The 18,177-nt window shown below is 46.9% G+C and overlaps 1 protein-coding gene across 4 annotated transcripts in view; it reads left to right on the plus strand.

The window, feature by feature from the left end:
* The first annotated feature begins 1,397 nt into the window (after positions 1-1,397).
* Positions 1,398-18,177, plus strand: part of LOC118386248 (histone-lysine N-methyltransferase 2A-like) — a 43,356-nt gene continuing 26,576 nt past the window's right edge. For all 4 annotated transcript variants that reach the window (XM_035773835.2, XM_035773843.2, XM_035773851.2 and 1 more), the window contains exons 1-3: positions 1,398-1,650; positions 13,550-13,622; positions 14,225-17,565. In XM_035773835.2, coding sequence (XP_035629728.1) covers positions 1,405-1,650; positions 13,550-13,622; positions 14,225-17,565 — 3,660 coding nt within the window. In that variant the 5' untranslated portion in view covers positions 1,398-1,404. The remainder of the gene's footprint in view (positions 1,651-13,549; positions 13,623-14,224; positions 17,566-18,177) is intronic.

An 18,177-nucleotide genomic window follows, 5' to 3' on the forward strand; every position in this document is an offset into this window, starting at 1 on the left:
GCATGACCAAGAGAACAGTTCACACCAGACAGCCCAAGAATATTGCTGAACTGAAACGGTTTTGTAAATAGAAATGGCCCAAATTTCCTCCTGACCATTGTGCAGGTCTGATCCGCAACTACGGAAAACATTTGGTTGAGGTTATTGCTGCCAAAGGAGGGTCAACCAGTTATTAAATCCAAGGGTTCACACTTTTCCCACCTTAAACTATGAATGTTTACACTGTGTGTTCAATAAAGACATGAAAACGTATAATTGTTTGAGTGTTATTAGTTTAAGCAGACTGTTGTGACCTAGATGATCAGTTCAAAATGTGTGACCAATTTGTGCAGAAATCCATGTATTTCCAAAGGGTTCACATACTTTTTCTTGCCACTGTATGCCCAGAATGTTTATTGGTCAAAAGCAACCATGTTTAAGGTACAAGTCTGCCAGGGGCATCTGGCTCACGCCCAGGAGGCAGGCAGGTTCCAAATCGAATGCAATAAACTTTTAGCTGGTCTAAACAGCCTACACGGGCGCCCAGGCGAGATTAATTGAACCCTGTTGATTTGTTGGATGATTTTAAACCATATAATTTGTTGTTTGTTGCAATTGCCCCTTTGTTTCTAGTTATTTGCCAGGTATGGTAGGTATGGCACCTCTTTCTAAAATATTGTGGACTTTTCTATTATGAACAAATACATTGACTGGATTGATTATTCATTGATTGGTTATGATGAAAACCCTACTGAATATTTGACATCGACTGTTCTCTTTCGTGGCTTTTTTATTTATATTTTTTTTTACAAATTAATGAGCCGAAATGTCTTGAGTCAATAAGTATTCAATAATTTAATCCGAGTTTTGAGATGGATCAAGCGTCAGTAGTTTAGAACTGTTATGTGTTTTTCCGACACGGCCCAGGAACGTGTTTAGTTAAGCTTTGCCTTCAGAAAGTATTCACACCCCTTGAATTTTTCCATATTTTCTTGTGTTACAGACTCAATTTAAAATGAATCAAAAACATGTTTTTGTGGCACTGGTCTACACACAATACCCCATAATGTCAAAGTGGCATTTAATTTTTTTTTTTTTTTTTTTTACAAATTAATGAGTCGAAATGTCTTGAGTCAATAAGTATTCAATAATTTAATCCGATTTTTGAGATGGATCAAGCGTCAATTTAGAACTGTTATGTGTTTTTTCGGCACGGCCCTGGAACGTGTTTAGTTAAACTTTGGCTATAAACTGATTGACTAGGAACATTGAAGAAATGCGTATTCGGGGCCACTTTATGCCCACCCCGCAACATGGTTACGGATGTTTTTCACGTTGGTGAGTGGTTGGGGATTATGCGAAATGCTGGTTCAGGGCCACGCCCACTGAGTTCTCTGATCTTAGGGCAGACAGGCATAGTGTAAAATGGCGCACAGCTGTCGGTGGCGGTTCCCCGCTCGGCCCGGAGGGAGCAGCAACTTAGGCACCGGGAGGAGAGCGGGCCGAATCCGGGTCACGGCCTCCCTCCGAAGTGGCACTGGGACCCACCCGAACACGGCTGGGCTCGGGCCCGGCTTTGATGCAGCGTTACAGGTCTCATCTGCTATCGGTTGCAACCTGCAGACATTTCGGGATGTTTTGGGAGAGTCGAGTGGTTCAAGCAGCGGGGAGGTAAGCGAAACACCAACTTGATTGTGGTTGGTTGTTAGCTAACTTGTTAACGTTTAATAGCTTCAAGGAGGAAGGTAACATTAAGTGCCCACACTCGCTAGCAATGTTAAACAGTAACGTTAGTACCAAGGAGTTGGATGATGCTGCCTCTGTATGCGGTGTTAGGAGTGTGACCTAACTTGTCAACGCCAATAAGCCAACTTTTTGTTTGGCCTTCATCCCCTCACTGGGTATCAAGCCCATCGACATGCTTCAATCCATGTGCTGCTATTACTACCCAATTTACAGTGATGAACCACACAAGTCACAACAAGGATGCCCGTGTAGGATTAGTAACGTTAGTTAGCCGAGTAGCACTAACGGTGCTGATGTTGCAAAGAGTTAAAAGTAGCCTGCTCTCTTTCTAGCCACAATTTGGCCAAAGTGAATAAATTGACTCTGGTTGTCCAATATTGCCACAGAGGCGAAAATTGAAGGACGGGATCCAAAGCTAAGCCATCGTTCGTTGGCTTAATTGTGGGGTGGTGACTTGTAGAGAGAGCATCATATATCACAATCAACTCTTCAGATTTCAGAATTAGGTTTTACGAGCCAGTTTGCTACAGTATAACTAGCTTAACAGCTTTCTAACTTCATCGTTATTTAGCTAACGTTATGTCCGTTTTTTAACTGTCTGTGATGTTAGTGTTACATTGACTTACAGTCGCATGTGACCTCCCGGTTAGCGAGCGAGGCTCCTGTTTGAAAACAAAACATGTCAACTTCGGGAGGACAGGGAACCTGAACTTCATGTTTTTGATACTTGCTAAGGCACCTGGTTAGCTAACGTAATTTATACTCTCCTCGTTTGAATTGCCCTAGCGTGGTAACGTTACACGCGTTAGTTAGCTTAGCATTAAACGCCGATATTGACGCGTTCAAGAAGCTACGGTTGTCACTAGCTTGCTGGGAGGTGTCAGTGCATAATGCTAATGTTGGCTAACCCTTAGAACGAGGCTATTTACCTTGCCTAAATGATCAGCTAGCTAGCATGTATTCATCTTTCTGCATTGATCCACGCATCTAAAGTTGCTAGGCGCTAGTTGGAAATGACGTTATTAGCGATTTGTGTTTGACTAATGGTCTGTTTAGCTCGCTAGGTGATGGATTTAGGTTGTAGTATTACTCGCACATTTTGGCTAAGTGTTTAGCTCATGAACCTCTACCACGCTACGCACTTACTACGCGTAACTAGCTATCGCTGATACATAGGAAAATGGGAGGTGGACATGTTTCCCCCCTCTACACACAGTGCGTAGTACCAAAATAATGTCGGAATTGTGGACATATGATGACGTGCTGGCGAACTACAATTGTTGGTGGCCTGAAGGATTCGCCAGTATCATGTATGTTTGATGCGTGTTACTCCAAATGTAATATTTCTAGTACAATGAGCTCGCAAGCTACAATAAGGAGCCTTTTTGACGGACCTTGTGATTGTGGGGGTGCGTTAGGTTTACCATCTTTCTTTTTTCATGAAGAGCACGCGTTCAGTGCAGTGTAAATGTAGACCCTAGTGTTGTAGATCGGGACACGGGAGGTTAACTCACCACTTTATCAACGTTGTAAGATGTACTGTTATATTAGAGTACTTATTGGTGTTATTCAGATTTGATGTTTAGATTAGATTCTGTGTTCTCCAGTCCATTACTCGTGTGTGTGTGTGATTTCAATGAGCCATTTATCATAAGACCTATTGTGAAACTGGAAACGCCTATTCTGTCCTGTGTGTGTGTACACCTCGTACCATCACTAGTAGATTACCAGAAAGGTTAATATAATCTACTTTGATGTTGGCCAGTACTATAGAAATGAGTCCCCCTGCCTGGGCTAACACTTTAGGAAGGGGGATCAACATGTCCCTCTCCCTCTATCCCAAGACACACAAAGAGGGGGGGAACGCACTATCTGGGATGCGGTGGGACGGGGCCAAAATCCCAGTGGAACTTGCCGCTCGTGGAAGTTGTAGACACAGAGTTTTGATTTCATTCAGAGTGGATGTTGCGCCTGGGCAGGATTGTTCTTGCTCATCACAGCCTGCTGAGCTCACAGAGCAGCCGGACGCTGAGCCCCTCCTTCCAGGCAGACCCGTATCCACTTCAGCCACACAGGGGCTGTCTGAGCTGAACTTTTCTTCTGACAGCTGCCACTTTGGAATATATTAGCCAAGCCTTTTGGAATCCCTCAAAAGAGGGCTTGTAGACCATTGTTGTTCAAATGGCAGCGTTTGTAGGCTATTGAATTTAGTTTTTTTTTTAAACAATTTATTTTATTGATCCAGTCAAATGATGGTTGTTTATTTAAGCGCCCATTTGTCATAGTTGTATTTTTGGGTACATTTGTTTGCCCCCATTTGTCATAGTTGTATTTTTGGGTACATTTGTTTGCCCCCATTTGTCATAGTTGTATTTTTGGGGACATTTGTTTGCCCCCCCCCCCAAAAAAAAAAAAAAATCTGTCTCGCTGTTGTTTTGTCTTGGAATTGAACCCGTCTCTCTCTTGGCTCAGATTAAGACCGATGTCAATCCCTCACACAAGTGCAGCTAAGTAGATGTTATCAGAGGGAATACTTTGCCCCACTGGTTTTTGCTCAATTTTGTGTTTGGAGGAATGGGTCCAGCAGGTGTTTGCCCTATTTATATGGCAGAGCTTTGTCTGCTTTTATTCCAGCTTTCATGAAGTGCAGACGGCTGAAAGAGCACAGGCACGGATATCAAAGGGGAAGAGCGACGCTTCCTCCCCCAGGGACTATGCTGGGAGGAGAATTAGTCACAGGCCCTCCCATCCACAGCTTTATTCTGCTCTAGCAGGCGACCAAAGGATTTTTGCCTCTGCTTTCAGAGCTGTGAGAAAGCCGTCAATTGTGTCTGTTTGGGGCTGGTCCCCCAGACTTTATGTCCCTTATTCCACCTCGCAGGAGGTGTGTCCTCAACTTTGTTTTTATTAGGGTGCCGGTTGGAGCTGCCTCTCCCTGCCCCGTGAGAGTGAGGTGTTGGGAACATGAGCCATCGATCCATCTCCTTGTCGGTGTGTGTGGGCAGATGTGAACCTATGTTGTTTTTTTAATCTAGTGTTTTGGCACCTGAGAGAGACTAATATGAAGTTTTGTGGGACACTCAGAATTCCTCTTTCTTGAGTTTGTCGAATTCTTCAGAGGCCCACCATTGTGAGTCATTGGCCAGAGCCACCTGAGAGGAATTCCCCAGTCGCCTTTTAGTAAGAATGTGTCACCGCAAGGGCATATACAGTATGATCTCCCCAATTGAAGTTCAAAGGAGGGATGGAGTATCGATACTAAATCGGAGTGAAGCCTCTAGCCCTTTAATTTGGCTGTTCCAAATTACTATCATGAGAATATGATCATTAGGCCAATGTGTCCATACCCAGCTCTAGGCCATTGTTTTATTTATTGGTTTTTGGTTGGATTTAGTCTTATAGCCCCCATTAAATAATACAGTTGTGAAGTACAAAATATCATGCCATTTTTATCCTGCCCGACATTCATTGCATCAATCTCAATTGTTAAATAAACAGATTAAGTTCTCCCTGTGATCGTGATCTTATTCCCTGACCACTTTCACAATTTCGAGACTTTCTTTGAACATTTTATCTCGGCATACATATTTTTTTCTGCCGTCTCTCGCCACTGACTTGGGGTTTAACATCACAGTCCCAGGTTAGTGCAGTGATGTACAAGGACAGTCTGATGTACATCACTTGATATACAAGGACAGGCAAAAGGCAGATAGATGTCTCACAAGATTATACCGCATGGAATTGTTTAGAATTATGAGGAAAGCATCAAAGTTAAAACTAACTTAACAGTGCTTGTATTTAAAGGGGACTTGAGGTTCTCTAGACATTTAGATTCCCTGGATGTTTGGAGCTGATTTCTACCGCTTTTAAATATCCCAGGGCTGAGAGTTAATGATCGGTTTTTGTACTTGATGTGGAGGTTACAGGGAGTGTGTGTGTGTGGATCAGCAGCCCTGATGACCAGAGCAGCTGTCTGTGACTCTTATTTACCTTGCTTTTTTTAAAGGGAGCTACTACAGGGACCTTTCTTCTTTGCCTGGTCTTTAAAATTATCGTTGAAATTAAATTGTTGAAACTAGGCAAATACATTTTAATAAACATTTAGCTGAACATCACTACTAACTGGGGTTTTATTTTTTTCAGGTTATCATCCGATTTTATGGAACAATCATAATTGGGCTTCTCACCTGGCCAAATATACACCCACGTACTAGTGATTCATAACAGAATACCTCAAACCACTTTTACATCCGGTCGGATGGTTCTGCGCTTGCAGGGGACAGGCCCAACTAGCAGACGAAACATGAACATCTCCGCTATGAGTCGGACCTGTTGCTCTGTCTTAACTAATCTATGAGGGAACACTTGTCAATGCATGATGTGGTAGTGTAGGTTAAAATTTGCATGTTGTGGATGGGGAAACAAAAGGAAGCAGGGGCTAAAAAAATATGGACAGTCTGAGTACACTACACAAGCTTTTCTTCTGACTAGGTTATGCATGCTACCTTTCACCACCTTTCTCTCCCTGGCCTGCTTCTTTGTTTACTACACTTTACATTTGATTAATTTAGTAGATGCTCCAGAGCAACTTACAGGAGCAATTAAGGCCTTGCTCAAGAGCACATAGACAGATTTTTCACCGAGTCGGCTTGGGGAGTCGAACCGGCTTCCTTTTGGTTACTGGCCCAATGTTCTTAACCGCTAGGCTACCTGCCACCCCTGTCCTAGCGAGCCCATAGACCCTTTTGGTTTTACAGCACACTGCTCTCCCCGCCCTGCCTGTGGGCGTGGAGCGAGTTTGTGCGCATGGCTGGCTGCATGGGGGAGTGAGAGGCGTGTGTGTGGGATTTAGCTTGTTTAGATTGGGATTTTGATTGTGTCTGTGCGAGAGTGTTCATCCCCTTTTCATGCTCGCAGTCCCCCTGGAAACATGCACAGGCTCAGTTGCTGTACCAGGTGGTCAAGATGCTGCTCCCCTTACACACACACACCATGCTTTTCTGCCTATCCTCCTTCCCTCTCCTGTTTTGGCTCTGTTTACATCTTGCGGTGTGGTTCATGCGGAGGGTGGAGTGTGTGTGTGTGATGTCATCGAGCTACTCGCGTTCCGTTCCACGTTCCGCCCCCTTAGCACTCTCCAACCAACCAACACCTATAGCAACTTGCCTGAGAAGATTCCGAGAAATGCTGCCTGTATGAACTGTAGCACAGTCTGTCAGAGTTGAAGTAAGAGATGGCTAGATTGAAAGAGTCAAAATTAGCGGCTGCTACTATATTGCAAATAATCGACACTTGTCGTCATCACCAAAAACCTAGGCTGTATTCCAAATGAAATTGCCGCTGACTGAATGTTGCCTGATCACAATATTAATAGTATATGGGACATTAACAGTTGGCTGTGCTATTCAGGTTGGAGTTAAGACTAGTGTGGACTCCTCGACAGCAGCTGCTCTACAAATGGGGCCGAAGGGACTTAAACTGCAGCCCCATATTCTTCTATAAATAAAGATTATGAAATGACACACCCCTACCCCTCTGGCACGAGAAGTGACACTAAAGACTTCCAGAGGAACTCTGAGATATTAATCATCTCACCAGCCCTGTGGGGATGCTGGGGATGCTTTATGGACTGTGGCTAGTTATGTTAAGGCATCGCTACGGTGACATGCAAAGGTGGGCATCTAAGGCCTATGTGTCTGACCTGCATGTATGAGATATCTTTGGCCTCTCAACTTGCCCAGTTGCCCAAGTCTAATGGTCAGTAGTACTGACAGTCATAAATGACAATACTTGTGCTATATAAATGGAAGTTTGCTGGTCCCACCTTGGTGTTGGAGGACATTGACTCTGTCTGCCTCCTGTTTTATCTATAATTACTGTTACACACTCATCCTGTGGCCCAGATGTAATTACAAATGGAGGGTCCTGGAGACTGAATAATATTCAATTTCTGTCCAATTCCAATTGAGCAGCTCTTTAATTGAATCAATCCAAGGACACACTTCCTGGTCCTATGAGTGACTTGTTTTATATCCTGATAAAAAACATCCCACACCCCACTGTAGAGACTGCACTGATTAGGTCCACCATCATCATGTATACTTGTAGACAAGGGAACCATATGGCACCCTATTCCCTATCTAGTGTGCTACTTTTGACCAGAGCCCTATGGGCCCTGGTCAAAACTAGTGCACTAAACAGGAAATATGGTTCCATTTTGAGGTGCAGCCTAGTCAACTGAGAGCTCCATTGGATTTTGTTGACCTCACTATGAGTCATGGTTAACATGCTGTCTGCGTAGCTTTGGAATTATTTCCTTCAGGTAACTCTTATCGCTAGAGATGGCCTCGTTCACTGTGCCTTACCTCAACATTAGGCAAGAGTGAAACATTTGAGGAAATTAAAATAAGTATCCTACTAAGTGTGTGTGTGTGTGTTATGTCAGGAGATGAGTCCCATCAGGCCCTCTCAAAGATTACATGACTGAGTGGGTGACATCACAGCTGATGTCAGGCAGCCTAGCAACTGCTATTGCTAAGGCTACCTGTGTGACCTGAGGGGACTTCCTGGAAGTGATGAAAAACAAATATCATGCTCAACGGTGCCATGGACATCATTAAATACATCTGTGTAGCCTAATACCTGTCTGTGACCATCATATGCTACATGCAACATTGAGTTAGGCATATAGGCAATTTTCCTTTTGGCTACTAAAAAGCCCTTACTTGACAGGGGTCCTGTTAATGCAGAATTGAGTTTTTCACCCAGGGGAAAAAAAAGATAAATATTTTGCGTTTTGTAAACACAGATCTTAAATGCTTCTTATTGTAACTTCTGTTCGGCACCGGAAACTTTCTATCGAAGCAACAACAAAAAACGATATAAAACGCAGGTGAAATGGCTTAATAAAATATAAAACGCAGGTGAAATGGTTTAAAATGCAGATAAAAACACGCTTTTAATGTATGATCTGCGTTTGGAAATGTAGATTTCTGAACACTAACGTGACTCCTGCACATTTTGGGTTGCACATTTTGGGGAATAATCAGAGGTGGAAGCTTTCCGTGGAAATTAACGATAATATATGCATATTAATGAAATTTAAATGTAGATGTTTTTTGCATTTGATATATTTACCATATCATATGGAGACAGAAACCTAAACCTTTTATACTTGTATGTAATTAATTATTTTTTGAATGGGGGTACATTTTAATTTAGGGAAATCCTTGTTCCGATCTCCTAACCCACAATATGTAAATGTAACAGAAGAGAGAAACTGTCGGTTGCTGATGGTTTATGTTTAGACCGGCATTGCTTAGCAATATAATCTTGCTATGCTTATCTCAGGGATTTACCTAAAATGACACTTAAGTCATTTTAAGTATTAAGTTGTAACTTATTCTGTTTAGGTTTAGTCAGACAGAGTCCATGTCCTCCAACACCAAGGTGGGACCCTTGGTGAACACTTTATTTGTGGGATACTCCTCAGTTCATATGTTAGAATTTCTAGAATCGTGAGATTCTACTTACTGTTGAGATTTTATTTTTGTTTTACCTCTTGTTTCAGGTCGCACCGTGCAGTTCTGGCATCGGCCAGTTTATTTTTAAACTGGCATCGGCCATCGGCCAGTTTATATTTAATTTTCTCTCCCATTTGTTGAGGGGGGGGGGTGGTCAGTTGGATACTGCTCGGGTGTAGGTGATAAACTGATCGTGAAGATTTTGTGGTATCCAGTTGTTCGTAATTACTAACATCTTGTCTCATCGCTACAACTCCTGTACGGGCTCGGGAGAGACGAAGGTCTAAAGCCATGTGTCCTCCTCCGAAACACATCACAACACAACACAACCAAGCTTCTTAACACAGCGCGCCTCCAACCCGACCAATGTCAGTTGGTTGGCTACCCCGGACAATTGTGCGTCGCCCCCACGAACCTCCCGGTCGCGGCCGGCTGTGGCGAACCCAGAGTCTCTGGTGGTACTGCAGTGCCCTAGACCACTGCGCCACCCGGGAGGCCCCTCACTTACCTATTTTGAGTTACATGTTATGCAGGCCACCATTGGAACTACAAACGAGAGGATGGGAAACACTGACGTCTTATCTGAGAGGCTGTATCATCTCCTTTCAGGCTGCCAGGAGTAGGCAAAACAGAGAAATTGGAACAACAAATTCACTTACTGGATAGTGAAAGTGCTAGCTAGCCATCCATCTATGGAGAAACCTAATATTCCAATTTTAGAGGTAATTTATCAGGTTCTCACAGCTAAAATTGCTAAATCTTTTCTCTATGCCAAGCAAAAATATTTTGAGTTTGGTGACAAATCACACAAATTACTCGCCAGACAACTTAGAAAACATGTGAGTCACCGACTGATTCACAATGTTAAATCTGTATCTGGGGAATTACTCTCTTCCCTCAAAAGACATCAATGACAGATTCCGTCAGTTTTACGAGACTCTATATACACATCTAAAGCGGATCCTAACCCCTTAATTATGCAAAACTTTTTGGAGGACTGTAATCTCCCTGCCCCGAACCAGGAAGATTCCAACTTCCTGAATAAGGAAATATCTCTTAGAGAAATTTGCAAAACAATTAAATCTCTACAGAGTGGCAAGACCCTGGGCCCAGATGGATACCCTGGTGAAGTCTATAAAAGATTCAGCAACATGCTCTCTCCCTACCTGCACAAAATGTTGTTTCAGGCCAGTGAGGATGGAGTTCTCCCATCTACTTTGGACGAAGCGTTCATTACAGTTATACATAAGAAGGGTAAAGATCCGGAAGAGGTAGGGTCATATAGACCAATATCTCCCCTTAATACAGGCCAAAATATTTGCACAAACTCTGGCTAACAGGCTTAGCATTTTAATGGGCAAATTGGTCCATTTGGACTAGACCGGCTTTATCTCTGAAGAATAAGTTTCTGTTAATCTCAGGCGCCTCTTCAACATTATGTATTCGTAGGGGTTACCTAACGTGGACCTTGCCGTTATATCTCTTGATGCCAAAAAGGCCTTTGAACAAGTTGAGGGGTCCTATCTATTCAAGGTCCTACAGAAATGTAATATTGTAGATGGGTTCATAAATTGGATCCAGGTTTTATATAGGAACCCTTGTGCGAGAATACTCACTAACCAATCATTGTCGCCCCGATTGAACTTTTTCAGAGGGACAAGGCAGGGTTGTGCGCTGTTGCCTATGCTTTTTCCTCTAATTATTGAACATCTTGCTCAGGTGATCAGATCTCATGCAGCAATACACGGCTATAATACTAAAGATAGTCTAAGATTTCACTATACGCAGGTGACATTCTCCTCTATGTAAAAGAACCCCAACCTAGTATCCCAGCTATTCTTGATGTGATTAATTTGTTTGGTACCTTCTCGGGATACAGAATAAATTGGAACAAGTGAATTAATGCCCATATGTTTGCAAAACACCTCTTGGCTAGAACATCTTCCAGTTAAGTTATGTTCAGAAAAATGTACCTACCAAAGAATTGTAGTTACCAAACAATACTCCTCACTATTTAAAGAGAATTTCCCCTCTCTGATGCAAAAACTCAAGGCATCTCCATCCCAAAGCCCTTGCTTGGAAGTGTACTTCGCCAGACTGCCAAGAACCTTGCCCTCATCCAGGCCAAGGTGATGAGACATGCTAGTGATGACACTATAGGCCTTGTTGATCTCTGCACCAGACAGGATGCTCTTGTCAGCATACTTGGGGCGCAACATGTATGCTGCGGTGTGAATGAGCTTCAGGCAGAAGTCTTCATGTTTTTTGATGTATTTCAGAACTGTGGTTTCGTCTGCTTGGAGCAACAGGGAAGTGGGCAGGGCAGTATGGATTTCTTCAGACAGGATGGCATTGTCTCCCTAAATCGGTGCAATGGCTACTGCTATAGGTTTCAGGCTGCTTTACCACTCTCTCCCAAAATACATCATCCAGGAGGATCCTCTTGATGGGGCTGTCCATATCGGCAGACTGTGATATGGCCATTTCTTGGAGCGACTCCTTCCCCTCCAGGAGACTGTCAAGCATGATGACAACACCACCCCAACGGGTGTTGCTGGGCAGCTTCAATGTGGTGCTCTTCTCACTTTGCTTGGTGAGGTAGATTGCTGCTATAACTTGATAACTGTTCACATACCTAACCATTTTCTTGGCTCTCTTGTAGAGTGTATCCATTGTTTTCAGTGCCATGATGTCCTTAAGGCGCAGATTCAATGCATGAGCAGCACAGCCAATGGGTGTGATGTGAGGGTAGGACTCTTCCACTTTTGACCAAGAGGCCTTCATGTTCGCAGCATTGTCTGTCACCAGTGCAAATACCTTCTGTGGTCCAAATTCATGGACTGCCTTCTGCTCATCCTCAATATAGAGACCGGTGTGTCTGTCCCTTGTGTCTGTGTTCTTGTAGAATAACGGTTGAGGGGTGAAGATGATCTGGTTCATTATTCCTTGCTCACAAACATTTGACCACCCATCAGATGATTGCAATACAGCCTGCTTTCTCTGATTTGCTTGACCTTCACTAGTCAATCACCACCTTCCGGAGACACGTGAAACCCCACCTCTAAGGAATACCTAGGATAGGATAAGTAATCCTTCTCACCCCCTAAAAGATTTAGATGCATTATTGTAAAGTGGCTGTTCCACTGGATGTCATAAGGTGAATGCACCAATTTGTAAGTCGCTCTGGATAAGAGCGTCTGCTAAATGACTTAAATGTAAATGTACTAGAACCCTAAATCCAGAAAATGAGTAGATAAAGCATGTCTGGTTGGAGGGGTGTATGCTGGGCAAAGAAAATTCAGAAATTGCTTCCAATACACATTGCCTGTGGCATCAGAGGTGAACCAGTTGCATGGACAGTGCGAGCAAGACATTCATTAGCATTTCTTTGACTGCGTTCCTCCATTGAGTCAACTTTGGATTCCATGAGGATCATGAGCTGTTGCTATCGATAAGGTGGCTGATTCATAATTTGTCAGAGGTTGCTTGTTGTGAGTGCTGAGGGAACTTTATGCACTTGGCCAGATTATGCATCTTTGCATTCTTCACATGTGATTTGTCACAGTATTTGCAAATGTGCACAGCTTTTCCTTCTACATTAACTGCAGTAAAATGTCTCCACACATCTGACAGTGCCCATGGCATTTTCCTGTAAGGATTATAATTTTTGTAAAAAATATAAAAAAATCCATGCACAGAAATCGTTAAGCAGTTCGATTAAACAACTACTTTGTAAAATGTTTTAAAATAAAATGTATGGAAACGGGTAAATTAACACTCCTCTCAGTTAGCAGGCTCAAGCAAGCTAAAACCCACATGGTCCTATCGATCTGTCCAAACGAACTAGCAGAAATGATTTAAACACACTTTGCTGACTTGTGGTTTTGGCGGCACCGTCTGTTACTCAGCTCTGAGTTGGACAGTTTCAAATTGAGAATGTCTAGCATTCTGACTGAGCCTTCTCCATCCGCTTTAGGCAGCAAATCTGGAAAGCATAGGGAAACAAAATGACTGGAACCCAACTGGAATGAGTCAGCAGCCAGGCGAGTGTGAGATTGGACTGCCGTTATTGTCAAGGGGACTAAACTCTGTCCTTGTTTTGAGTAGTTTCAGTATGGGATGACTGAAGTGTAGAGCTAGGCCTGAACATTGTGGTTTGGGTGGAGCCTTTTTGAATTCTGAATCTGTTATTCACTCATCACTTTGACCTGTAAAAAAATTTAAATTCTCTTATTCGGTTGAAGTATTTCAGAAAACATTTTGGCCATATTTCATGTGTTTCTTGTATTTTCCCTCCATAGGAAGGAGCATTTGGAGGGTTTGGTACACTCAGTGAACACCGACGAAAACAGAGTCCGCCAAGGACGTTGGCAGGTGAGATTATTTTATTTATGTACACTACATGACCAAAAGTATGGGGACACCTGCTCGTCCATCTCATTCCAAAATAATGGCCATTAATATGGAGTCGGTTTCCCATTTGCTGCTATAACAGCCTCCACTCTTCTGGGAAGGCTTTCCACTCGATGTTGGAACATTGCTGCTATAACAGCCTCCACTCTTCTGGGAAGGCTTTCCACTAGATGTTGGAACATTGCTGCAGGGACTTGCTCTCATTCAGCCACAAGCATTAGTGAAGGGCACTGCTGGGTGATTAGGCCTGGTTTGTCGAGATTGGTGTGGAAGAACTTGACTGGCCTGCAAAGAGCCATGACCTCAACCCCATCGAACGTCTTTGGGATTAATTGGAACGCCGAATGCGAGCCAGGCCTAATCGCCCAACATCCGTGCCCGGCCTCACTAATGCTCTTGTGGCTGAATGGAAGCAAGTCCCTGCAACAATGTTCCAACATCTAGTAGAAGGTGTTCACAGTTTTGTGTGTACAATCACAATCAATATCTCGTTCTCTTAGAAGTAGTGTTTTGTAGTTCAGCCCCACTTATTTGAAACCCATTCTGTTTCTGTTTTATACCAGTTACTCCCACGCAGGAGAAGAAGCCCAGAGGCCGACCCCCACGAGCCCTGACTGCACAGAAAGGGGGCGCAGGCGCCAGCCCTTCCCCTTCGTCTGTCTTGGGGAAACCTGAGGGCCAGGAACGGCTTGCGGAGAAGGCCAAGCGGCTACCCGGGAGGCCGCCTGGCTCCGGAGAGAAGAGGAGAGGCCGTCCTCCAGCCTCTGTCACACAGAGGAGTTGGGAGGCCCGCAGCCATGCAGCCAACAACAATGACAGCAGGCAGGTGGGGCAGGAGCACGCCTCCACAGCTGCACACTGCAAGGACAGGGCCGAGGACGGGAAGGAGAGGAAGGGCTCCGTGCCTCTGGGCTCCGTGCAGCACGACACAGAGGCCAAGCCTCTCAAAGCGAGCCGTGTGTCCAAGGTGACCAAACTGAAGCGGCTGCGCGAGGTCAAACTGAGCCCGCTCAAGTCGCGGCTCAAGGCCATCGCCAGGAAATGTTTGCCGGTGTCCGGCGTGCCTCGGCGCAGACGAGGACGGCCTCCCTCTGCTGAGCGCCGCAAAGTCGAGGCTGCTGCCCAAGCCTCTGGTTCAGATGAAACCAAACAAAAGGCCTTCAGGGTCCGCCGGGACAGATATAGGGACCCCCACACTCCTCAACAGCAGTCTAAGCTCAGGGCGTCCCACGTTGCTGAGGACGACGACAGCCCCGGCGTCCACAGCTCCTCCCCGCCCTCCAGCCCGCTCGCCGAATCCTCTCCTTCCAAGCTGGGCAGGCCGCTGAACCTGAGAACCAGCCCTCGCCACGTCAATCCCGTGCGGATCGTTCCCCCCTCCAAACGCACTGATGCCGCAATCGCCAAGCAGCTGCTGCAGCGCGCTAAGAAAGGTGCGCAGAAAAAGAAACTGTTAGAGAAGGAGGCAGTGGCCATAGGAAGCCAGGGGGGGGCAGGCATGGAGGCAGGCATCCGGAAGAGGAGGAGAACGCAGCTGAAGAACATCAGGCAGTTCATCATGCCCGTGGTGAGCACCGTCTCACTGCGCATCATCAAAACCCCAAAGCGCTTCATCGAGGACGAGGGCAGCTTCGGGGCCCCTCACCCCCACATGAAGATGGCACGGTTTGATGCTGTCCCGCACCCTGTCGCTGCCCCCCAGTCTGCCTCGGCCTCCTCCCCCATGCGGGCGTCTACAGCTGCAGTTACTACCGCCGTGACCGCAGCTCCGGTCGACACCATCCCTCCCCCCACCACCATCGCAGCCAGCAGTGCTACGGCCGTGGCGGCCAGTCTGCTCAACAACCGCTGCAACAACGGCACCAGCAATGGGCGCTTCAGCAGCAGCGCCGCCTCGTGTGGCTCCAGTGCCATGTCCCAGCACTCCTCCCAGCTCTCGTCGGGTGAGTCGTCCCGCTCCAGCAGCCCCAGCCTGGACGACTCGTCGTGCGACTCCCAGGCTTCGGAGGGCACTCAGGCCCTGTCCGAGCGAGACCACTCCCCGTCCTCCCAGGGAGAGAGGGAGGGGGACTTGCTGCACACCTCCAGGCCGCTGTCGGAGCCGGAGCAGCGGGTGCTGATTCAGAGGGGTCGGCGGGGCCGCAGAGGCCAGGGTGTGGGCAGGGGCAGCCTTGGGGCAAGGGGAAGAGGCAGCCTGGCCACCGGAGGGAAGAAGGCCATCATCAGTCCGGCCACAGGAGTGTTGATGTCCAACTCTCAACAGGCTGCCTCCACCGCCTCCTCTTCCCCCCCACCTCCCCCTCTCCTTAGTCCCTCGCTGCAGGCCCAGTCAGGCTCCATTACGGCGGAGCATCACCCCCACTCCCCTTGGATCCTGCCCCACCCGTTTCGCCAAGGCCCGTCATTGGTGCTCTCCAGCCTGCAGGACAAGCGAAGGTCCATCTTGAGAGAGCCCACCTTCCGCTGGACATCACGGTCTCGCACCGAGCAGCAGTACTTCTCCTCCGCTAAGTACGCAAAGGAGGGCCTTATCCGCAAGCCCATCTTTGACAATTTCCGCCCTCCCCCTCTCACGGCCCAAGACGTAGGTCTAATGCCCCATGGTGCCGGAGGGGTTGCTCCAGCGGGTTACCCCGCACAAGGCGGTGGGTCTGGAGCGGGCACCCGCCTGTTCTCCCCACTGCACCACCACCACCACCAGCAGCACCCCTCGTCCCGTTTCGAGTCACCGCTCCAGAAGCGCAGCCCGCTGCTGCGCGCCCCACGCTTTACTCCCAGCGAGGCGCACTCGCGCATCTTTGAGTCGGTCACCTTGCAGTCGTCATCGGGGAGCAGCCCGGGATCGCTGTCTCCCCTCCAGTCCTCCCCCAAGTCGGGCCGGTCGGTGAGACGCAGGAGGAGGAAGACCCTGGGACTCCTGCGTTGTCAGCCCCGGTCTCCTTCACACTCCATGACCACGCGGAGCAGCCAGCCAGGGGCCCCGCCAGGAAAGGCCCCCTCTGAACTGTGTCTGCTGACAGGCTCTGTCTCCACTGGTGCCAGCAGCACCTGTAGCTCCTCCAGCTCTCTGCCCACTAGTGCCTTAACGCCTGCTCCTTTCACTACCTTCTCACCGGGCTCCCTGGGCCTCTCCTCACATGGGCCTTCCTCCTCCGATGGACACAGAGCAGCCGGGAGCCTTGGTGGCGGTACAGGCGGCAACTCCGCCTCTTCTTCCACTTCCCAACTCTTCCCCCTCTTCACTTCCAGCCCCCAGGAGACGGGCCGCGGTGCCGGGAAAGGGGGGAGAGAGAGGGGCACCTCTGCTTCCCGGGACTCGGCTCCAGTCAAGGAGCTGGAAAGGGAGACTGAGAAAAGCAGAGAGCGTGAGAAAGAGAACAAAAGGGAAGGTAGAAAAGATTGGGAGAGGAGAGGGAAGGCGTCCACTCCAGATGCCTCTCTTAATACGACCCCCAGCCTGTTTGCCGTGGAGGGGAGGGACGGCGAGGAGTCTCTGACCTCCGTTGCTCCTAAAAAGACACCTGGGAGGAAGAAGTCTGTGTCTGTGGACTCTGGTACAGAGGCAGCACCTGTAGAAAGGGCTGCAGTCCACTCCTCTATTCCCCTTATCTTGACCAAGGGCCGTGCCTCCAAAAAGACCCGGCCCTTGGAGAGGGGGCCAGAGGCTGAGCCTGGGGAGAAGGAGAAAACAAGTGGCCCTGCCCAGCAGACAGGCCTTCCCCTGGGGCAGACCGGCAGCAAGAAGCCCCTGGCTGCCCCGTCACTGGGTTCCATGCTTGCGCACGCCGAGAAGCTGCCTGTGGCCGACAAGCGGGTGGCGGGCCTGCTGAAGAAGGCCAAAGCGCAGTTGTTCAAGATCGAGAAGAGCAAGTCGCTGAAGTCTCCAGACCATCCTAAAGTTCAGGTTAGTTCCCCTCTTTCTCCCCCTGTTCCTCTCCCCTTCACTGACTAAGCTATTTCTGTTGGTTTATTTTGTCTCAACATAACCACGATAAAATCATTTGACATGATTCTGAGAATCTTTGTTGCCATAAATAGCATTGCAAGTGTTTTGAACACAGACTGAAACTTGATAGCTGGAATCTCCCTGAAAGGGGGTTATAGAAGGGGAATTCTGCCAAGCTACCTTGTACATTATGCAGACAGCCGTGCACAAATTCTGTTGAAGTACTCTCCTTCAGAAAACAAAGATGTGTATCTGTTGCGGGGAAGAGGGCCTAGAGAAAGATGGTTTACAGATTAGAGCTGTCACGATACCAGTATGGTGATACCTGATTTTCCACCACACAAAAATAAATTTGAAGCGGACTGAATTCTACAGTCCTTTAATAACCTGCTGTATATAAAATATTGTATAGATGGGCAATAGCTTGGAAAATTAACGTGTCACTGCGTGATGACAGAAGGCTGTGTTTTGTCTGCTTCATATTTTGTTTCCGTTCCCACGATACAACCCTATTAGAGTTGCCCCTTCAGAGACTGATTTAGAAGAGTTAATATAGATGTATTTTTAATT

Source organism: Oncorhynchus keta, chromosome 1 (assembly GCF_023373465.1).
Source record: "Oncorhynchus keta strain PuntledgeMale-10-30-2019 chromosome 1, Oket_V2, whole genome shotgun sequence".
Lineage (NCBI taxonomy): Eukaryota > Metazoa > Chordata > Actinopteri > Salmoniformes > Salmonidae > Oncorhynchus > Oncorhynchus keta.